The following is a 24375-nucleotide window of genomic DNA, read 5'->3' on the forward strand; positions in this document are numbered from 1 at the left end:
TGTACGACAATGGTGCGCTCCATACAAACTTCTGCCACATGGGTCAGGTAGATTGGACTTTTTCAGGATCTGTGGATAACTGGGCATTGTCCAGGTCATAATAAACCATCTCCCGCACAGCTAATTCCCTTCAGGTACTGGATACCTCTCTCCATGGTGGTCTACTTGCCTGGCCGACATACAACATCTTCACTGAAGGGATACCTTTCCTTCACGCTTGAAAGAAGTTGCCTCCAGAGGCTGAGGGCTTGTGTCTTTTTCCCAATCACCTTGTCAATGTCCCCTTCCCTGGACAGGGATCCCAACTGCTTGGCTTCCCTACCCTCTAATTCTACTGGCCCCGTTATCCCAGCATCAGAGCAGCCAGGTAACAATGTACTCGCCTGGATGGCAGCTGAAATCTTTTCTCATATCTCACAGCTCACTCAGGGACAGGGATTGGGTGATTACCTCTGGTTCTGCCTCTTCCTCCTATTCTCGTATTCTTGTGAAAATTAACTCTATCTTAGCTGAAAACCAGGATAGAGCTGGTGCTAGAGAGAACCAGCGATAGTATTGTCCACTGACATGACGAAGAGCAAAGAGGTAGCTCCCAGATGGGAGAGCCTGAGGATCTTCTTTTGAGAATATCAGGCATGGACTCCATCGGGAAGTGCTACGTTGTCTTTGTTGACAATGGAGGTTGAAGCTCGGCATCAGCACTGCTTGAAGAGGTTGAACCTCACTGTAGAGGTGGGGGATTCTGTGAAAGCCTCTCCTGTACTCCCTGAAGAGCTTGTGATGGCAAACAGGGGCTTATTTCTGCTATGTAGTCCCAGCTACTGGAATTTTGCTAGAAGACAGTTCTTCTCTTCTGTAAACCTCATATTTGTAACACATCTGTTTGAAAGCTTTCCGTGTTCTTAAGCCATAACAGAACTTTCAAAGGAGATGTAATTTTATTCCTCACCTTAGCTTAATATAGTTTTATTGCAGTTTTATGAGAGATTTGTTAATCTTCTTCATCTCTTCTATTGGAACTGCCATTATGCTTGTGTGTGTGTTTGAATTTAATAACTCTAATTTTGTATATCCAGGAGAGTACATGAAGCATTATGTGTAATGTTAATCACATCTGTTGATTAAAGGATTTATAGTTTAATATAGAATTTAAATGTGTACACAGACAAACATTCAGGCCAACTCCTGAATGTTTCCAATATATTATCTTTCAAATAAGCTACTTAAGAGGTGCATACATGATTTCAGTATACTATGAAGGAGGACTATACATCCTGATTGCTTGTAAAATATGGAACGTACAAGTTGTTAACAGCATTCACTTGTTAGTGAACAGAAAAAGAAATTACCACATTGAGACCTAGATTTCCATTCTGTTAAGTAAGTTTTGGCAAATTTTAGTTGAAAATGACTAGTTAGCTGCTGCCTCTTTTTTTTTTTTTTTGACATGTAATATTTGAAATATTAAAGTAACATACTGCACTCTTTTACTGTAAACTATAGCTTATTTGTTGAAAACAGCTGAATATAACTGAGTGGTTTTGCTAGTTTGTTTATATGAAGATGATGAATACATATGCATAATTTGACTTGAATCATCTAGTTGTCAACAAGCTGCTCCTCTGTAAAGAGTGTCTCAAGAGTTCAGTCCCTTATGTCATCCTCATGGAACCTGAATCTCTTTGCCATACCGCACTGCAGAGTCTGTCTCTTAACTGAGGCTTTTGGGGAAAAAGTGAGCTGCAATTTAAAAATGGCATGATGGTGCTTGATTTGATTACTTCTGTATTCCTGTTCTTTGTGAAATAGCTTTTTATGTTATAGCCTTAAAAATGTCACACCTGGCATTAATGGATTTCTGTTTTAACAGCCTATGAAAATGAAGACCATTTACTTTGGAAACCTGATGTGATCTCAGAAAGTAAAGTTAAAGAATACCTTTTTGAAACCTCCTTAAGAACAGGAAATGAAAACATGATTGGCAGGATTCCTGAAGGACTACATACACGGGACAATGAACAAGTATGTTTTATATCCTGTTCCATTTGTGACACATTGTTTTGTAATTAATATTTGTTTTCTTTCTCTGCCTTGTATTATAAAGGCAGCAATATTCAATTTATTTCTTTTTTTTAATTAGATGTTATTGGGGTCAGGATCTTATTTATAATTTTAAGCACATGCTTAAAAATATGAGTATTTGAATGTTGGCAGTGTTCTGATCTGTGATGTTTCTGATTGCCATGCTGTTGACAAATCCAGCTTTTCTAACAATTGCATATAATGTTTTACATTTGCTTAATTAAACCTTGCCTCAACTTTTGGATGGCTTTGCTTTTGGTTGTTATTTTAAAATTTTCATCCTATATAAAGATAAATCCTTTTTTTTTACATTAGATACGCTCACTGAAAGGCTAGTTTCAAAAGTTTAGATTGGATATTTGCAAACTTTGACTCTTTCTAAAGATGATTTCTATTTTATAGGCACTATATGAACTTCTCAAAAGTAGCCATAATGTTAAAGAAGCAATTGAAAGATACTGCTCAAATGGAAAGGCATCTCAGGGTAAGAGAGAGTACCTGCTTTTTAAGAAATATGTGTTTGAAGGAAAAAAAAGAATTTTTTAAAAAAAAAAGTTGTGTAGAAAAACCTTGAGTAAGATTCAGATTGATGAGCACATCCCTTTCCATGATGTCTTTAGCACAGCTTAGGTATAATGTGACTGTTGGCCAAATGGAAATTTTTCCTAGAGAAGTTTGCAACTTGTATAAAGGTTGCAGGATCAGCTTTTACACCTTTTCTTCCCTTCTTTCCTCCATTGTTGTTTTAAGAACGGCACAGACTGAGGAGAAGGACGGGGAGGGAGTCATGATTTTGCTCCCATAACGCAGTTCTCACCCACGTTACAGTACGTTTTTGAGATCATGATCAATTATAATCTGATGACATTTATACCAGAATCAGGAGAACATAGCTGGCTATGTAAGTGACCCCCACTCTCTTCATCACTGCGCTACATTGTGCTATGTCAACCATAAACTGGTTCTACTGTATAGTTCTATAGGTCTTTGGTAGAGTGTGGACAGATTTGCTCAAGTTTACAGTGGAAAATGAGCTTCCATCTTGATTGTCTCTAACTTTATTAATCCCTTAAATAAAAATCAGACTTTATCATTTAGCAAAGATGATTCTTTGTCCTGTGTTTTAGCATATGTGTTGCATAAAGCAGAAATGGACTGTGAGCCCTGGTATAAATTGGCATTCTTGCAGATATTCGCTATTCAGAACTGGATCCAAAGGGAATTTGAGTGTTTACAAGTTAGGTGCTGTGAAAGCTAAGTATCTGAGGTAAAGCTGAAGGGAACAATAAGGAATATCAGACCAGTGCTTCAGAAAGCTCTCGTACAAGAAGAGATTGTGTAGAGCTAAATAATAAGGAAGTATCAGTTGCAGGGCTGTATCCTAAACCCCACACCTCTCTAGGATTTAGATTCTTGTTTTGGGATTGAAAAATACCTCTGCGCATTTGTGGGTCAGATCCCCAAATTCTGTCCTAAGGACTAGTACTCACCACCCCCTCCCCTGCCCCAAGTCAGATGGGATTTATACCCTTATTACCATTTACCATTTACAATGGTAAAGGATGATAATACTGTTAGTGTCTGTCTCTTAGAGTAACCATTGTGCTATGATCTAATCTACCCACTGAAGTTCACTGCTATTCTCAAGATGAGAGTTAAAAATTCACATCTCCCAAGATAATTTCTTAACAGCGAGACTTTACATGGAGATCTTCTCTTCTCTTTGAAGCTTGAGAACTCTGTAGTAAGGAGTGCAAAATGAATGGGGTGAGAAAGAAAGAAAATGTCCTTGTAGTGGAATGATTATCACCTTCATCTGGGAGCAGAAAGGTATTGGTTCCAGTGTCTGCTTCCAGAAATGTTTGGAAATGTGTTTGTTGGTTGGTTTTTGTTCTTTTTTTTTCCCCATTGGCTTTAAATGACAGTTGAACAGATCACCATTATGAATGTAAGATGCCTGAAATATCCCTCCTTTATTATATATAGACATAAAGCCATAAACAAAATAGGAAGTAACAATACTTGAGACAAAACTGACCTACTCAAATAGTTTGAGCTACTTTGTTTTAAAACTTTTTATTTTTTAGTGGTTTTTTGTTTAATTTGTAAAACTAAAATTCAGTTTTATCTTAAAAAAAAAGAGATTGTTCCTTCACTCTTTTTTTCCAACAGCCACTGTTCTTTGTATCTGATGCAAGAAGAAGTATTCAGAAAAATCTCACTGATATCTCCGTGATGTTATCAAATCTTGTTTTTTTAATGACAAACTTCTTAAGAAATAATAAATCAAGTCATTTGAATGTCCTTTGCCCTCCAGGATAAAAGATTTCAGAAATCAGACTCTTTTATGAGTCTTTATAAACAAGAATGTTAGATTTCAGGGAGGATATCTGTACAGTAGAGGAAAGAACATGGGTCTAAATAACTGAACTATTGGGGTTTTTTTAGAGTGCATTTTGATATTCATGCATTAGCAACACAAATATTTTATTCTCTGAAAAAGATTAGTGAGTGAAAATAAGTTTATCATGCTACTTTTGCAATTGTCTAGAAGAGATGACAGCATGGACAGAAGAAGAATGCAGAAGCTTTGAACATGCACTTCTGATTTATGGAAAAGACTTTCATCTCATACAGAAAAACAAGGTTAGTATTTTACAGTTAAATGGAAGAATTGGTAGGTGATACAATGCTGAAAATTTGTAAAAGCAGTGCATTTTTCAGAAACCATGCAGAAGAGTGAAATAAGAACCAACATATTAAAAACAACTTGGCATTTTTGTGCTAATTTTATCTCCAATGTCATTGGAAAAGCTAGGCATTGCAAGATGAGTCAGTATATTATTTCTGAAATTGACTTATGTTGACATTAGTTCCATTTATGCATTTATATTATAATTTAGTTTAAATGTCTGCCTCTCCTAGAAGTATAGAATTTCCATACCATGGCTGTGAGAGGGGGAAATGCATCTTTAATTATTTTTGTCACCAGGAAGGTGTAATTCTGCAGAAACAGGCTTAGCTCTTTGTGTTTTCAGAAAGTGTTAGTCATCCATCAGTACTCTGGTTTCTGGCCAATTAAGGAGTTCTAATCTTGATCTGGATTGTTTCTGATTGACTCCTCTGTGCCTGAAGAATAGGAATTGGATATTTTTTTTTTTTAATCAAATATACATATCATTTGGTACAGTTGACAATATGGATGCTTCCAAACTTTCTGTACATCTCCTGTATGTTTTTGATGCCACCTTGAGGTTTTGTACTAGTTTTGGCTGGGATAAATTTCTTCATAGTAGCTGGTATAGGGCTATGTTTTGGATTTGTGCTGAAAATAGTGCTGATAACACACTGATGTTTTAGTTATTGCTGAGCAGTGCTTACACAGAATCAAGGCCTTTTCTGCCCTGCCAGCAAGTAGGCTTGGGGTTGCACAAGAAGTTGTGAGGGAACACATACCATATCACATCATGCTTACCAATAAAACTGGAGGGTGAAAGTTGGCGGGGGCTGCCGTTGCTTAGGGACTGGCTGGGCATCGGTAAGTTGGTGGTGAGCAATTGGGTTTTTTTGCATCACTTGGGTTTTTTGGGTTTTATTTTCCTCTTTTTTTAATTCAATTTTTTTTATTAATTGATTTTTAATTAATTATTAAACTGCTGGCTGGGGTTAAACCATGACAAGTTTTTTCTTTAGGAGACTGGTGTTTTTGTTGTATTTCAGGTAAACTTTATAGGGTTGTGGTCCCTGTTCAACAACAGTCAGCTAGTCCTGCTCAGCACTTGGCTTAAACTGTCCTATGATAAATATTTGAGTGGTTCAAATTTTAAATGGACCTTACCAATAAACAGTAATTCACCAGAGATACAAAGCCATAATTTAAAAATATTTTTTCTAACATGCAACAAAACATGTGAGTTGATCTATCTGTCTCTATGGACCAGAATTTGTCTAAGTACCCAAAGTCTTTTCTACTTCACTTCTCTTAGGTCATTGATTTGCTTAGCTTTTTCCATTTTAAGAGAGAGTCTGTCTTATAGTTTAAAAAATTGTTATATAGGTTATGAACTGAAATGCTTCAGATGTAGATAGTTTAAATCTAGTTTAAAAAAAAAAACAACAAACAACAATAATGCATATGATAGAACAGATGTAATACTTGTTTAGAATAGAATAGTTCAGTTGGAAGGGACCTACAGCGATCATCTAGTCCAACTGCTTGACCAATTCAGGGCTGACCAAAAGTTAAAGCATGTTAGTAAGGGCATTGTCCAAATGCCTCTTAAACGCTGACAGGCTTGGGGCATCGACCACCTCTCTAGGAAGCCTGTTCCAGTGTTTGAGCACCCTCTTGATAAAGAAATTTGAAACTGTAGATCTCTTTCAAGTCTCCTGACTTAATTGGTTTGTTCCAGATACTAGAACAGTAAAACAATGTTGCAGGAATATGAGGACTGAGGAGACAACAAAACATAATTCTTTGCATTAATCTTGTCAGTTCTTCTTGCCTTCTTTTAGGTAAGATCCAGAACAGTTGCTGAGTGTGTGGCTTTCTATTACATGTGGAAAAAGTCAGAACGTTATGATTACTTTGCTCAGCAAACAAGATTTGGAAAGAAGAGATATAACCATCATCCAGGAGTTACGTAAGTAAAATGTTCTTGGAATATGTTTTCTGTTACAAATCGTAAATGTAGAAGATTATTTTTTTCTTCCCATCATTACAGCGTAATGCTGCAGTGGCTATGGCAACTGAAATTAAATCCATCATCATTTTTAGGCCTTGTTTTCCTTTTAAATAACCCATTATGAATGCCATATTCTTTAAGGGACTACATGGATCGTTTGGTAGATGAAACAGAAGCCCTTGGTGGAACAGTACATTCTTCAGCCTTAACATCTAATACTCGAACAGAAACCATTCCTGATCAACAGCTAAGCATTCTGAACTCTATCACTGCCAATGAGTTGACAGGTAAATCAAGGGGGTGGGGGAAAAAAAAAGACCAACCAAAAAACCTTTTTGTTGTAACTGTATAAATATTTCATTTACATTTTGTGTTCATCTTTTCTTCCAGCATTGACAAACAGTGTGGCTACAGTCTGCCACACTTCAGATGTGAACTGCCTGGATGATGCCTTTCCTCCTATGGACGTACCCCGAGCACCAGTTAATCATGTGTCTGTTGGAACAGAAGAATTGCTTAACTTGCCTAGCAATGGTGAAAGTGATTGTTTTAATTTATTTGAGACTGGCTTTTATCATTCAGAGCTAAACCCAATGAACATATGCAGTGAGGAGACAGAAAGACCTGCGAAGAGATTGAAAATGGGAATTGCTGTCCCAGAATCTTTCATGAATGATGTCTCTGTAAATAACCTTGGTGTAGACTTTGAGAACCACACACACCATATTACCAGTGCCAAAATGGCTGTTTCAGTGGCTGATTTCAGCAGTCTATCTGCAAATGAAACAAATGGTTTTGTCAACACCCATGCTCTTCACCAACATACTGCCCTTCACTCAGAATGACTGTGGAAAACTAAACAAACAGTGGGTACTTTATGCAGTAGAAGTAAACTCGATGGGAGCTATCAGGTTTGCTTAGTCTTTCACTGGAAGTTTGAACTTTATGACATCAGTGATGTCTTTTTATGTATAGAACTATATCTTGATTTATCAAGAGTAATTTCTTTTTTCAGTCCATAAATGTGGAAATGTTCGTCAGAGTTTGGGACTAAGAGAACTCTGTGGTGTAGCTTTAAGCTCTGCTTCAATTCTTTTTAAAGCCTGTAGACAGAGGCCACCATTTCAAAACCAGCACAGAAGTTCTGAACTGATTGGAGTGGCTTTTTAGTCTAAGTTACTTTTGCCGTAACAGATGCAGTGTAATAACAATGTTTACAGGTACTGATCCTGATCCCTGCTCAATGTAGCATTTTATTTTATTTTTTTCTTATAAAGGCAGGGATGGGTTTCCTTAAGTTAAACTGCACAAACATACAAGGATGTTTTTTAAATGGAACCTTCTCTCATGTGATACTAAACTAGAGCACTTCAGTTAAAACCCAGCAAGTTCATCTTGGTGGAAGCTAGCACAAGGGACTTAACATGAGTAAAGTATGAAGACCTACACTTGGATGCTGTTGCAAAATTATAGGCCATGGCTACCTTAGAAGTAATTATGCTGACACAGGTATCTGTGTACTTTAAACTTACTGGCTTAAACAGATGCTTTTTAGGCTATTGTATGGGTTTTGTCCACAACTTTGAAGATTGATGCACCTGTATAACTTAACTTTCCTAAGGCAGCTGATGTTGTATAAAGCTACAGTCTGCACAGTTTAGGATTTACCACTAAACAGTCTACATTTTGGAAGACATCTTAAATTGTTTGGAGCACTGCAGTTCAAAGTGTTACAGTTTTGAGGGACTTATCTAGTTTATATAGAAGTAGTAGAACCTTGAAGTATGTATTTGAAAGTTTTTCTTCAGTGTGGATTGCATTTATTTGTTTTGGCAAGTCATTGGCTCAAAAATGGCACTTCACTACCTTTGTCAAATAGGAAAGGATGAGTAAAAATGTTTCCCATAAAAGCAACTATTTAACTTCAGTAAATTTTTATTTTGAACATTGAGTGCAATTTAGCCATCCGCGAAGTTCGTCTTACAAATGTTTGTTCTAATTCTTGCAGAAGAACATTACTTTGGTAGGATTACCCCTTTCCCTCCCTACTTTTTCTTTGCACTGTTCGTATTAAAATTTAATTGCCACTAACTTGTTTTCATTATTGAAGCAATTAAGCTTGCATTGTTGATATTTGTAATATTTGCTTCAAGGTTATGCTGAGTAATTTGAAAGTATTGACTTTAATATTTGAAAGGGAAGAGAGTATTTATTATGCATATTGTGAACTGCATTGACATCCTGAGTTTTGGATGCAGCGTATGGAGTTTTCTTTACAGCATTGTAATGAAGATTGCTTTGAAGCGTTTATGCAATAGCACATTTACCATATTAAAACAAATTAGTTTAGCACAGTGGACAAAAGTAAAGATAATTTTGTAATCAGTTCTTAACTTATACATCTGAAATATATAATTCTAGTAAGTACACGGTAAATAATGGGTAGCCTTGGCCCTGTGTTGTACTCTGATATTTTTAGCCAAGTTGTCAGCTTCTTGTTGCTGTGTTTTGTGCTGAACTGTGTACCTTGTTTCTTTTGTTTATGAATCAACACAATTTATGTAATTTTGTAAAATACTGGCCATAATCCTTCATTATTATATATTCAAGTTTATGGGTTTACAGTGAGTGGCTGGTCGGTATAAAAATCATTATACAAAGATGACTGAATGCTTATACCAGTTACACTTAAATGAACATGCCCATTCTCATTAGCTGATGCAGTAATATATTCAATTTAATCTATGCATTGCTGGGCTCTTAATGTAGACAGAGACTTGTCTAAGCTTTGGGTTGTCAGCAAGTTGAATGGACACTTTAGTTATTTAATAAAGACTTTTGACCAAAATTCAGAAAATGATGAGAGAAAAATGAATTCCAGCTAGTCTAATAGATTTTTAAATGCTGATCTTATTTAGCCTGTTGGCTATCTAGCTGGTATCATTTACTTTTAATTCCTTGTTAAAAATGAGGCAATAATTTGCAAAATTTTGTAAATATATAAATTCTTCATATCTTTTTAGATATCTATTTCAATATTTTCTGACTACTTCTGTGTATAGTAACATTTTTGTGCATGCTTGATGTGACATTCATAAATTTGTACCACTATGACTTTATCCATGTAAAATAGCTATTTATTGAATTTTTTCTTTTAGAAGCTGGACTTTTAATTATTTTTCTCTCAGTTTAAACATTTAAAATGGAGAACTTGTTACTGTTTATTAAAAGAATTGCGTGTTGAAAGTCAGCATGAAGATAATTGAATTGCAACCATATGAGGAAATTATATTGCCTTGGTTCCTTGATGGTGAAGCACAATTCTTATAACAAACTGTGATGAATTCTTTGTCCCCTGTCATACTTTTTCTTCATACAAACAAACCAAAAATCTATAATAGGCAATTGCAGTGTTGGTAAATGTATCCTTTTTATGTACAGGGAATCTGAAGAGGGTAGCTGATTCATTTAGAAGTGTAACTTGGTGCTGTTATTATAGCAATACTTTTACTTTGGTTACTCATATGTCATCTTCTCATGCTAGGTTTTTAAATGTTTAGTTTTCTTCTTGTCATGGTCAAACTGCTGAATTTACTTGAAGGATACTAAATAGTCTACTATTAGGTCAATGAATTGTGCAATTGTTTCCTGGTTTTAATTTTTAAAACTTAGGGTCAAAAATGTATGAAAACTTCAGATCAAGTAGAACATACTGATACTACTTAATTTAACCAAAGTCTTTAGGTGAATATTTCAACTTTGAATGTAAACTAATGGATAAACTGACCAACAGGGACACTATTTGCCCAGCACTACAAGCACATTGTCTACAGATGGGGAAACTAAATACAGTAATTTATAAAATAATGACAAGGTTACTATTTTTTTATTCCTATTTTTCATTGGAAGAAGGAAAATACTATCAATTGTAAAATACAGTAGATATGGTTATAGTCCTCTTAATAAAACAGAGATTCCAGTTATTCTCAGTTCAAAGTAAGTACCCTGTGCATAACAACAAATTTAGTGACAATCGGAACATGTTTTTAATATCAGATGTTCAAGAGGAAGTCACTATTGTTGCATTGATTTTAATATTTGTACATAAACACTGATATTTTTTTTTTAGCATTATTTTGTATTTGTTGTACTTTAATACCTGGTGTAAAATTCCAGAAATAAATGTCTGGAAACCTTTACTTGTGAAGCTTTTTGTGCATCTGCATTATGTTTGCTACTTCCTTTTCAGAATTATTTAGCAATAACTCTGAACACATTTTAAGATACTTTGGTTACTGCTGAAGTGCACACTACCACTCTACCTAATGTTACAGATGAAATAGTTTCAGTCACTAGCCCTTGTTCTCGTGGTGGAAATACAATACAGCAGAGAGGAAACAGTCTAGGAGGTTCCTGGATTGTGTGGAAGATAACTTCCTGACACAGCTGGTGAGTGAGCCAACTAGGGACGGTGCCCTACTGGACCTGGTGTTCACAAACAGAGAAGGACTTGTGGGTGATGTGGTGGCTGGAGGCCATCTTGGGCATAGGGATCATGAAATGAGTTTTTGATTCTCAAAGTAAGGAGGAGGGTCAGCAGAACTGCTACCTTGGACTTCTGGAGGGCAGACTTTGGCCTGTTTAGGAAATTGGTTGACAGAGTCCCTTGGGAGGCAGTCCTGAAGGGCAAAGGAGTCCAGGAAGGCTGGACATCCTTCAAGAAAGAAATCTTAAAGGCACAGGAGCAGGCCGTCCCTATGTGGCGAAAGACGAGCTGGCGGGGAAGACCAGCCTGGCTGAACAGAGAGCTTTGACTGGAACTCAGGAAAAAAAAAGAGTTTGTGACCTTTGGAAGAAGGGGCAGGCAACTCAGGAGGACTACAAAGATGTTGTGAGGTTATGCAGAGAGAAAATTAGAAGGGCCAAAGCCCAACTAGAACTTAATCTGGCTACTGCTGTAAAAGACAATAAGAAATGTTTCTATAAATACATTAGCAACAAAAGGAGGACTAATGAGAATCTCCATCCTTTATTGGATGCAGGGGGAAACAGAGTGACAAAGGATGAGGAAAAGGCTGAGGTACTTAATGCCTTCTTTGCCTCAGTCTTTAATAGTAAGACCGGTTGTTCTCGGGGCACCCAGCCCCCTGAGCTGGAAGGCAGGGACGGGTAGCAGAACGAAGCCCCCATAATCCAAGGGGAAATGGTTAGTGACCTGCTACACCACTTAGACACACACAAGTCTATGGGGCCGAATGGGATCCACCCAAGGGTACTGGGGGAGCTGGAGGAAGTGCTCACCAAGCCACTTCCCATCATTTATCAGCAGTCCTGGCTAACCGGGGATGAGGTTAGCAAATGTGACGCCCATCTACAAGAAGGGATGGAAGGAGGATCCGGGGAACTACAGGCCTGTCAGTCTGACCTTGGTGCCAGGGAAGGTTATGGAGCAGATCATCTTGAGTTGCCATCACATGGCATGTACAGGACAACCAGGTGATCAGGCTCAGTCAGCATGGGTTTATGAAAAGCAGGTCCTACTTGTTCTCCTTCTATAACAAGACGACCTACTTAGTGGATGAGGGAAAGGCTGTGGATGTTTACCTGGACTTTAGTAAAGCCTTTGACACCATTTCCCACAACATTCTCCTGGAGAAACTGACTGCTCATGGCTTGGACAGGCGTACTCTGGTGAGGCCGCACCTCAAGTACTGTGTTCAGTTTTGCGCCCCTCACCACAAGAAAGACATTGAGGTACTGGAGCACATCCAAAGAAGAGCAATGAAGGTGGCAAAGGGTCTAGAGAACAAGTCTTATGAGGAGTGACTGAGGGAACTGGGGTTGTTTAGTCTGGAGAAAAGGAGGCTGAGGGAAGACCTTATTGCTCTCTACAACTACCTGAAAGGAGGTTGTAGCCAGGTAGTTATTGGTCTCTTTTCCCAAGTAACAACTGATAGGATGAGAGGAAACAGCCTCAAGTTGTGCCAGGGGAGATTTAGATTGGATATTATGAAAAATTTCTTCACTGAAAGAGCTGTATTTAAAAGACATGGTGCTTAGGGACATGGTTTAGTGGTGGACTTGATGATCTTAAAGGTCTTTTCCAACCTAAATGATTCTATGATTCTATGAGAGAGAAGAGTGAAAAAGTAACATGCAGACATGTGAGTAAAGTAGTAAGTAATAATTTCCCTCAAACACTAAAACATTATGGCTTAAGCATAGCAAAATCTTAGATGGAACTTATAGCTCCAGAGTAACACATCATAGCAGTATAACCCAGTATTCAAACTACACATTAAGCTGTGGGGAATACATTTCTGTTCTCTTGTGTAAGAAAACCTGCCCAAATCCTTAAATTCATGTCAGGTTAAATTAGACTAAATTAGACTATTTGAAATGCTTTTTTTCTTTTTTTTTTTCCTTTCCTTCAAGAAAATGAACACTAATCTTGGACCTTGAAAAGCACTGTATTATTTCTAAGATCGTACACTTCTGTCAAAGCCCAGAATTATTTAGTGCTATGGTTTCCTAGGCCCAGCGTGCTTGTTTTTGCAATGACTGGCACAGTAACGCTTCAGGGAAAGAAAGAAATTATTTTATTTTTTAATTAGATAGAAATGCAAGCTGGTATAAATCTGAACAGCAAAAGCAGTAACTTGCCAAGTAATTTAAATGAGCTTTGCTTCCCTTTCTCCAGGAGCTAAGGTGAAGAGATGCAAGATAAGTATCTTCAATGATGGTTGATACAAGGTGCAAAACAAAATCCTATCCAAAAATCTTTAGTGACAAACTACACCTCCCTTTATCCAGTTGTTTAGCATGAAGATCAACATCCTCTGCTGCTGCTTTTGTGCTATGCTGAATTAATTTATGGGCCTCTTCCTGGAATCTCCTCATCTTCCCAACTCCCTGAGGTACTGTCCTCAGATGCTGAGAGGTACTGCTCTGCCTTCCTTTAAACGACCAGCCTTTCTGTTGGCAATTTGTCCGATGTCAGCGTTTAACTAAACTGCTTCTCTTAATTTGCACGCCGATCCCTGTTCTCACTTTGCCAACAATCATTTTATCCCTGCACCTAAGCAGGCTGCAAAGGGAGCTACAGAAACTGCACACACATAACGTTGTGCAAGCTTTTTAGCTACTCTGCCCCTCCATGACAGGGGGATGAGCTCTACTGGGAACTGGGCTGCCTTTTCAGACATGATGCACCCCGTGCCTCGTTGTTCTCAGCAAGGCAATCAAGCAGTCCTGTCTCACCTGTTCCAAGTAAACTTTTTTGGTGCAGGACAGTCATACTGCTGTTCCTGTCACTGACTTCAGTAGCTTGATTAACAATTGCTTTTTTCAAAGTGAGTTTCTGATTCTTGTGCTGACAACCCCTTGCAGCTCCTTCCCCCAGCTGACATGTCCCTCTCCTACTGTGGGTCATCTCAGGTCTTTCTGGGAATCTGCAGCACCCCTGCAAAGTTTTTTAGCTCATCTCTTGATCTTTCAAGCACCTCTGTTTTCCTGCCATCCCAAATCATCAGGGATTCCAGTTAACAACCTCCTGGAGAATTACAATTGACTGTTACCACCAGCTTCGCCTTTTGAGCTAAAAGAAGTCAAAAGTCAGAGCCTTGCAGACAAATTTTCTTCAGAAGAGCCTGGTGAGAGAATCTGGGTGTCTCTTGATGCAATCTCATTTATTCCAAAATCTGATTTCATCATCTGAACAGCAGCAGCAGGCCCTCACAGTTTCCAAATCAATACTGTAGTGTCAAAGGTTCCATCCTCCTGCTGAGGAGGCACATGGATTCAGCCCAACCCGCTAAGCTTTTCAGCCTCTCACATCCTCACAACTTGTCAAGCTACATTCGAGCGCTGGTGCCTGCAATCAGGGGACTCCCTCACTGGCAGCACCAGGACTGCCAGGACACTTACCATAGGAGTGAGGAGTGAGTTTGGACAAAGCCAGGAAAAATAAGCCTAAAACTCTCCATGCAGCAGTGAGTCTTTCCCTTTCCCACACACACTGCTGGTTTTGCTCTTGTGTTGGTGATCCTCACCGAGGATCCAAGCCAATGCATCACAGCTGACAACAGATTTAAACGTACAAATTATTTCCTGAACTAGTACAATATTTTAACATGTGCAGACTATAGGTCTGCATTTGGGAGAAGGATTTTACAGACCTGGCCTATAAATAGGCCTATAAGTTTGAAACTACCTTACATTTTAGTTTGATTTTCCTTTCCTTCTTCTACCACTAAGTGTACATGCATATAAAGGTAGAGTTAGTCAATTAAGTCCCTATTTTTAAGGAATTCCAATGAAAATTACCCAGGCAAATCATCTTTGAAGAGAAAGATTGTACTTACTGTAATGAATAATTTATTATTATTCAGGGATCAGGTTAGGAAAGCCAAAGCCCTGAGAGAATTAAATCCGGCCAGGGACGTTAAGGACAACAAGAAAAGCTTCTATAGGTATGTCAGTGATAAAAGGAGGATGAGGGAAAATGTGGGTCCCCTCCGGAATGAAACAGGCGACCTGTTTACCGAAGATATGGAGAAGGCTGAGGTACTCAATGACTTCTTTGCCTCAGACTTCACTGGCAAGTGCTTGAGCCACACTGCCCGGGTCACAGAAGGCAAAGTCAGGGACTGGGAGAAGGAAGAACCACCCGCTGTAGGAGAAGATCAGGTTCGAGAATATCTAAGGAACCTGAAGGTGCACAAGTCCATGGGACCTGATGAGTTGCATCCGCAGGTCCTGAGGGAACTGGTGGATGAAGTGGCCAGGCCACTCTCCATCATATTTGAGAAATCCTGTCAGTCTGGCGAAGTTCCCACTGGCGGGAAAAGGGGAAACACAACCCCCATTTTTCAGAAGGGAAAAAAGGAAGACCCAGGGAACTACAGGCCGGTCAGTCTCACCTCCGTGCCTGGCAAGATCATGGAGCAGATAATCCTGGAGACTATGCTCAGGCACATGGAAAACTAGGAGGTGATTGGTGACAGCCAACATGGCTTCACTAAGGGCAAATCGTGCCTGACAAATTTGGTGGCCTTCTGTGATGGTTTTACAGCATTGGTGGATAAGGGAAGAGTGACAGACATCATCTACCTGGACTTGTGCAAGGCATTTGACTTGTGGACACTGTCCCGCACGACATCCTTGTCTCTATATTGGAGAGACATGGATTCGATGGATGGACCACTCGGTGGATAAGGAATTGGCTGGACAGTCGCACTCAAAGAATTGTGGTCAAGGACTCAATGTCCAAGCGGAGATCAGTGACGAGTGGCGTTCCTCAGGGGTCGGTACTGGGACAAGGGCACTGTTCAACATCTTTGTCAGTGACATGGACAGCGGGATCGAGTGCACCCTCAGCAAGGTTGCCGACGACACCAAGCTGTGTGGTGTGGTTGACACGCTGGAGGGAAGGGATGCCATCCAGAGGGACCTTGACAGGCTGGAGAGGTGGGCCCATGCGAGCCGCATGAAGTTCAACAAGGCCGAGTGCAAGATCCTGCACGTGGGTCAGGGCAGTCCCAAGCACGACTACAGGCTGGGCGGGGAATAGATTGAAAGCAGCCCCGAGGAGAAGGACTTGGGGGTACTGATTGATGAGAAGCTCAACATGAGCCAGCAGTGTGCGCTTGCAGCCCAGAAAGCCAACCGTGTCCTGGGCTGCATTGACCAGCAGGTCGAGGGAGGTGATTCTGCCCCTCTACTCTGCTCTTGTGAGACCCCACCTGGAGTTCTGCGTCCAGCTCTGGGGGCCCCAGTACAAGAGAGACATGGAGCTGTTGGAGAGAGTCCAGAGGAGGGCCACAAAGCTGATCAGAGGGCTGGAGCACCTCTCCTATGAGCACAGGCTGAGAGAGTTGGAATTGTTCAGCCTGGAGAAAAAGGCGGCTCTGGGGAGATCTAATTGCGGCCTTCCTGTACCTAAAAGGGGGCCTACAGGAAAGCTGGAGAGGGACTGTTTATCAGGGAGTGTAGTGACAGGACAAGGGGTAATGGGTTCAAGCTGAAGGAGGGTCAATTTAGATTAGATGTTAGGAAGAAATTCTTTACTGTGAGGGTGGTGAGGCACTGGAGCAGGTTGCCCAAAGAGGTTGTGGAGGCCCCATCCCTGGAAGTGTTCAAGGCCAGGTTGGATGTGGCTTTGGGCAACCTGGTCTAGTGGAGGGTGTCCCTCTCCACAGCGGGGGGGGGGTTGGAGCTAGATGATCTTTGAGGTCCCTTCCAACCCAAACCATTCTATGATTAACAAATAATAAATAGATTGTATCTTGGTTTTAGCTGAGAGGGTTAATTTTCTTCACAGTAGCTAGTATGGGGCTATGTTTTGGATTTGTGCTGGAAACAGTGCTGATAACATGGAGATGTTTTTGTTATACAGACATGCTGTTGTTGAGCAGTGCTTACACAGAGTCAAGGCCTTTTCTGCTTCTCACACCACCCTGCCAGCAGGATGGCTGGGGATGCACAAGATCTTGGGACGGGACACAGACAGGACAGCTGACCCAAACTGACCAAAGGGATATTCCATACCATATGACATCATGCTCACTTTATAAGGAGCTTGGGGAAGAGGAAGGGGGCAGGGCAGGGCAGCAGCAGTGCTCAGAGTGATGGCGTTTGTCTTCCCAAGTAACCATTATGTGTGACAGAGCCTTGCTTTCCTGGAGATGGCTGAACACCTGCCTGCCCATGGGAAGCAGTGAATGAATTCCTTGTTTTGCTTTACCTATTAAACTGTCTTTATCTCAACCCACAAGTTTTCTCACTTTAACTTTTCCAATTCTCTCCTCCATCCCGATGGGGGGGAGTGAGTGAGCAGCTGCATGGTGCTCAGCTGCCAGCTGGGGTAAAACCATGACAGATTGTATGGGGAATTTTACTGGGATATTAATCAGATTGCACATTACATGTGAAATAATATCAGAACGCATCCTCCTCTTAGGCACTGGTGGTTTCTGGTGGTAAGGAATGGACACATAGGGAATTAGAATGACTTTCAGCTGTAACAGAAACAGGAATCTAAAGACAGGGAAAAGTCTGATATACCTGAAGCCATTTCCATAGGCTGTAGCACTTTATTGGGACCATTAGTTCCACTCTTCCATTTTTCTCTCTCCTGTTCGGTCGCCATGTTGCACTGCTTCTTGCTCAGAAGTACCACCTGACTGCACCTCCTCCTCCTACCAGTTTTGGCTTTCTGTAGCCACCACCAGACAAAAAAAAAAAAAAATTCAGTTGCTGTTGCCAGTTGCAGGCCGGGTCTTGCTTTCCCTCATGTATGAGCAGTCCCTGAAGCAGACTGTCAGGTTTCAGTATTTCGGTAATGAGAAACCAGTCCCATGTGTCCCCTTAGTGATACGCAGCCTGCACTTCAGTACTGCAATCCTTCACTACTGCGCAACATTCACATCCAGGAGGCAGCAAGTGCAGTAAAGCAAACCATTCTCAATAAATGAGTTGTAAACCTAATTTCCACAGTTGTCAGACAGGAATATACTTTCAAATCCAGTAATTTAATAATTATTAATATAATGAGACAGCTGAAGTAATCTATGCCCTTGCATGACAGCATCTAAGCCTGAAGAAACATGAACAGCACCTGCCTTTTCTGGCATGCTGAGACTAGTATTCCCCACCTACCCATAAACCCTGATCTGTTGAGCTAAGCAACACTGCAGGCACCTTGACAACCAGCCTCCTCTTCAGACATCAAGAGATGCCCAATAATCTCCTTCCAGAGCGAGCTGGGGAAAAGGCCCAGCTCAGGAGAGAAGGGATCATCAGAGTGATGGAGGAGGAGGAGCATCCTCTTCAGTAGACTGGAGATCACCACCTTCTCTGATCTGTTACCACAATGAAGACACAACAAAGACTGCCACTAGAAGTTGTCCCCAGCATCTTCATAAAGCTTGTACAATCTATGCTGAGCCATATGCCACTGTCTCATAGCTCTGCTGTTTAAATTTTAAATCTGAGAAGAACTTCCAGATGAATATGAAAGACAAGATTCAAGCTTGGAAGGAGACCAAATAACACAGACACCAGAAAGCTTTGAATTCTGAAAAGGAGGCTAGATGCTTCTGCAGCTAAGCAGGGCACCTTGGCTGTTGCAATCACTACCAGATTTGTTAGAGCACACCATTTCCCAGCTCCTCCTTTCTCACAAGCTTACGCCAACCACAAATTCATTGGGAGGCTTGCTTGGACTTTTGCAGTAAAATACTGGGCTGATTTTTCTTTCCCAAGAAAGCTGTTTAGCCAGCCCAAAGACTGACAAGCTGTCTCTTGTTTACTTTCTGAAGGCATTTTGCAGACAGCAGCAAGAATTAACATGGTAATGGCTGGCCTTGTTTATGCCAGCAACTCATTAAATAAAATACACAGCACACTTGGTTGGCATTATTTATTCCAGCTATGCTGCAACATGAAGTTCTCTCTCTTTGAGAATAAAAGCTATGAAAGTTGCCACGTGCCAGGAAACCTTCACCGAACCACTAAAACCAGGGTTGGACAGGGCCTCAAGATATCATAGCATCTTTCCTGCTATCCCAAGACAGGCATAGTGTGGTGGGTTGACCCTGGCTGGGGCCAGGTGCCCACCAGAGCCGCTCTATCACTCCCCTCCTTCACTAGACAGGGGAGAAAAAGTATAACAAAAAGCTTATGGGTCGAGATAAGGACAGGGAGAGATCATTCACTAATTATTGTCACGAGCAAAACAGACTGAACTTAGAGAGGAAATTCATCTTATTTATTACCAAGCAAAACAGAGTAATGAGAAATAAAACCAAATCTTAAAACACCTCCCCCCACCCCTCCCATCTTCCCCAGGCTCAACTTCACTCCCGGCTTCAACCTCCACTCCCCCTCAGCGGCACAGGGGGACAGGGAATGGGGGTTACGGTCAGCTGATCACACATTGTTTCTGCTGCTTTTTCCTCCTCAGGGGGAGGACTCCTCTCATTGTTCCCCTGCTCCAACATGAAGTCCCTCTCACAGGAGACAGTCCTTCACGAACTGCTCCAGCATGGTCTCTTCCATGGGGTGCAGACCTTCAGGACCAGACTACTCCAGCCTGGGTCCCCCACGGGTCCAGCCAGGAACTTGCTCCAGCGCGGGCTTCCCACAGGCCACAGCCTCCTTCAGGTGCCTCCACCTGCTCCAGCATAGGGTCCTCCACAGGCTGCAGGTGGAATCTCTACACCCCCTCATCCTTCCTCCATGGGCTGCAGGGGGACAGCCTGCTTCACCATGGTCTTCACCACGGGCTGCAGGGGGATCTCTGCTCCAGCACCTGGAGCACCTCCTCCCCCTCCTTCTGCACTGACCTTGGTGTCTGCAGAGTTTCTCACATCTTCTCACTCCTCTCTCCGGCTGCAAAAGCACTCTCTGATTTTTTTCCTTCTTAAATATGTTATCACAGAGGCACTGATTGGCTCAGCCTTGGCCAGCAGCAGGTCCATCTTAGAGCTGGATGACACTGGCTCTATCAGACACAGGGGAAGCTTCTAGCAGCTTCTCACAGAAGTCACCCTTGTGCGCCCACCCCCTCCCCCCAGCTACCAAAACCTTGCCATGCAAACCCAACACACATAGCTAAAGCAAGTGGCTGAAGTTGGCCCCTTGATGACAATGCATCATGCAGACACATCAAAAGCGCATATTAGTACTGTCCAAAAAGCTTCATAAGAGATTTGGTCAACTGGCTACACTGAAATACTTTCTAAAAGGAAGCAGATACCAAAGATAACGGAACCGACTCCAAGAAAACCAGAGGCAGAACTAGTAATTACTGTAAACTACTGAGGATCATCTGAGGAATACTTCGTGAGATGGGAGTAATTTTTACAAATTGTGTCCATTGTAAGCATGAGAAGTCAAATGGCAAAATATTAGAACTGAGCCACAATTAGACAACTGTGCAAACTAGAAGATTAAATGACATGTCCAGAACTTATGTTTTTATTTTATGAGATATTGTATGGACAGCTAAACACCAATAAAAAATAACAACAGTATATAGCTGAGAATCTGATGATGTAAACAGTTAACCCTTCATCTCTGCATTACATGTGGAGTATTTTCAGGGAAATACAAGCCTGCAGCTTGCTTTCTAAATGGTAAAGCTGTAGCCCTCCATTGTGTAAAAACGCTCATGAAGCTTGAAGTACACATACAATAAGTATTTTAATGACACAGATTTCTTTCATCTTGAATCTGTTAATTCAGTTAACAAGTGTAGTCATTAGAAAAGTTCTTCTTGTCTGATGTCTCAGAGTGACAAGCACTACATACCTCAGGTGTACAGCATCCAGGCTTCCTGAAAGTTCAGTCTTACCTCTTTTTTTACTAGCATTTATTTAGCTGCAGTTTACAAGTGTATCTTTAATCTTGCCTCAACAAAGTCTAAGGTTAATCAGAAAAGTTGTTTTTCCAATATGCACCATGACTCTCTCCAACCAAATGTCAGAGTTTTAAAATAGCTCCAGAATTACATTACAAGTCTAGATGATCTGCTCTAAAATCCTTATACATCATCTAGATGAAGAGGATTAATTGGGTCCCTGAAGGTAGCAACTGGACCAGAAGTGCAATTTCTTTGGTGTGTTAAATTCAGGACCAACATTACAACTTACTTTCTCATAGCTTCAAAGTTATCCTTGACTACATATCAGTACAGGACACTCACTTGCAGACAGCTCCTTGTAAATATTAATCTAATTGTCGCTTTTCCCACATTTCCAAACAAAACTGCTACTACTACAAAACTACTACACTGTAGTGTAACCACTGCTTGTAAAAACTGCATCTTCAGAGCTATACTGATCTCATTTGTGAGGATGTGGAAAAAGGAACAAAAATAGTCTTGTAAATCACTTAAAATCAGTCTATTTAAAAAGCTAACTCTTCTACACAGGTACACACTTTTGTGTAACTCATCTTCATATGGAGTAATATTCTTCTTCAACCATGTTTGCCTTTTTTTACACATACAGTATACTTTGCATCATAGAAATCTATGAGCTTTTTGATTCACTGCTAACCTCTCTATGTTGCAACTGTAGGCAATGTTTGATAGATACTGTTTCATTTCTACTGAAAAATATCCCAGCACATCAAACTCCTGATAACACATTGGCTGTTATTTTCCTAGAAATAAGAAAAAAACCCAAGTCTCTCTGATACTGAGAAATTCTTAGATAGAGTTTAGAGATGTGTAAAAATATTAAGTGTACTTGACCTTAAACAATCCAGATCATGTCAATCTTGTGCTTACTATTAAGGATTACTGCTCCCTTCTTTAGTGCTGCTCATCTATAGACCAGAATCAGAGTTACCAGATTCACCCTTTTGGTATTAGCAAGTCCAGACAGAGGCTGTTTTTTTTTTTTTTTTCCAGTTTTTCCTTCACTAAGCAGCTTTGAATAACAGTTCAGAAGCATTTAAAAAAATTGTATGCTACATCCTGCTCCTATTAAAACTATTTTCTTTATAGAAAACAGTCTCTGTACATCAAAACACATTTCATTAGCATTAGATAGAGACACAAGTACATAACATTGCATCCAGCAACTCTTACCTTTGTGCTATTTGTATTACAGTATGAGATATACATAGGTAGATGATATTCAAATATAACTCAATTTAGAATAAGACAACAGGGAACTAAGACTATTAGTACCACTATCTTAAATATCAGTTGAGTGACATTCCCCTATTTTGACTGCTCACCTGTACACTGATCTTGGTAGTCCTTTATCATTCCCATCAATAAGGATGCCATCTACACACCTAAAAAAAATATGATTGCCAAGGGACTAGAAAAAGATGAGTTGATACTTTCCATATACTGTTGTTGTCCCAAAAGTAGGATCATTTACCTGATGTGCAGTACACCAATATACAAGCAGAGATATTTTATTTATTTCATGTCTGCACAGAGGTGTGTGCTAGGGAGTAATTCCACAAAGCTAGCACCCCACAGACAGACTCTACCAGATATTTATCTTGTTACAGGATTAGAAAAACCTGCCTCAATTTATGCTAATTGGTTATTAATTACCACATCATCTACTATTGGTCAAGCATCTTTAAATTAGCACATATGCCCCTTGAGGGTAGGTATAATTTGTATAGTCCTTTAATTGGGTAGGTGGTTTCCTTTTTATCAGTTTTTCAGCTCTCCTTCAAGGATACTCTTTAGCAAAGCATGCTTTTTATCAGTCTTTTGGCTCTTCTTCAAAGGTATAGTCATCAGCAAAGCAAGGTAGTGCATTTAACCCTAAATTAAACAGTGTCTAAGCACTAACCCAAACACATTTCTGTCCCTGTAAAGTGGAAAATTCTACTTTATGGATATCATTTTTCCCCCCCTTTGAGACTATGTGATCCCTTTTCCCGGGTCTCATATGTCTCACTATTTCTTTTCATTATAACTACAATTGTCCTTCACAGATGGCTAATACTGAATATACTATTACAATATTTACGGTTTTAGCAGAGTTAAATTAATAATGCTTTCCAAGGAGGTTCTATAATTATCCCTGTGGAAAAAAAAAATTTATTCTATACATAAACAGCAAACCAATAGGTAACTACATTATTAATCCTAAATACCAAAACAATCGGCTTTGTGGGCACTTAACCTCTACTTAGGCAAGTCCTGTTTCTCAGGTACAGTTCATCGAGGCTTAAGTTCTCTGGTCCATGTGGAGGTCCATTCATCTTCATCAGGCCTTGGTGCCCTTTTTACCCGTGCATAATGAATCCAGGAATTAATTCCCTCTACTTTGACCACAGTATAAGTCCTCAATAGCACAGTATAGGGTCCATTCCAGTTCTCTTTTAGTGGTTCGTCTTCCCAGGTCCGTATGTAAACAACATCTCCTGGTTGGAATGGGTGAACTGGTGTGTCCAAGGGAAGAGACACCTTTTGATTTAGGTACCTGTGTAGTGAAGATAAAGTCTGCAAGAGAGAAATCAAATATTCTTTAATAGCAGCCTGACCTTTTATATGCATTTGGTCTCCCTTGACATTTAAAAGGTTTGTAGGATATGCTTTCCAATAGATGATTTCAAAGAAGGGGCTTACTCCTTCCTTGACCCTAGGGGTTATTTGGATTCGCAAAAGGGCTATGGGTAAGGCTTCTGTCCACTTAAGGTGTGCTTCCTGACAAAGTTTAGAAACTTGTCTTTTGAGAGTCTGATTCATTCTTTCTCCTTTCCCACTAGATCGAGGCCTCCAGGGGGTGTGTAGTTCCCACTTAATCTGCAAAAACTTGGAAATTTCCTGCACTATTTCTGCAATAAAATGAGGTCCGTGATCAGAGGAGATCCCCTCTGGAATGCCAAATCTGAGTATAACTTCTTTTAACAAGATTTGAATTACCTCTCTAGCTTTGTTGGTGCGACAAGGGAAAGCCTCTGGCCAACCAGAGGAGGTATCTACTAATACCAATAAATATTTATACTGGTTACCTCTAGGTAATTCTGAAAAGTCTATTTGCCAGTATTCCCCCAGGAGTTATTCCTTGTTTTACAAGTCCTCCCATAATCTTCTTCCCAATTTTTGGGTTATTAGCACAACAGA

At 40.2% G+C, this 24375-nt stretch overlaps 1 protein-coding gene across 3 annotated transcripts in view; it reads left to right on the forward strand.

The window, feature by feature from the left end:
* LOC142599174 (mesoderm induction early response protein 3-like) overlaps positions 1-10966 on the forward strand; it is a 46018-nt gene extending 35052 nt beyond the window's left edge. For 2 of the 3 annotated variants that reach the window (XM_075739007.1, XM_075739005.1), the window contains 6 exons: positions 1871-2022; positions 2485-2566; positions 4634-4728; positions 6598-6725; positions 6909-7054; positions 7158-10966. In XM_075739007.1, coding sequence (XP_075595122.1) covers positions 1871-2022; positions 2485-2566; positions 4634-4728; positions 6598-6725; positions 6909-7054; positions 7158-7612 — 1058 coding nt within the window. In that variant the 3' untranslated portion in view covers positions 7613-10966. The remainder of the gene's footprint in view (positions 1-1870; positions 2023-2484; positions 2567-4633; positions 4729-6597; positions 6726-6908; positions 7055-7157) is intronic. The other variant, XM_075739006.1, reaches the window with a different exon arrangement.
* Positions 10967-24375: the final 13409 nt, after the last annotated feature.

The sequence above is a fragment of the Balearica regulorum genome, chromosome W (assembly GCF_011004875.1).
Source record: "Balearica regulorum gibbericeps isolate bBalReg1 chromosome W, bBalReg1.pri, whole genome shotgun sequence".
Lineage (NCBI taxonomy): Eukaryota > Metazoa > Chordata > Aves > Gruiformes > Gruidae > Balearica > Balearica regulorum.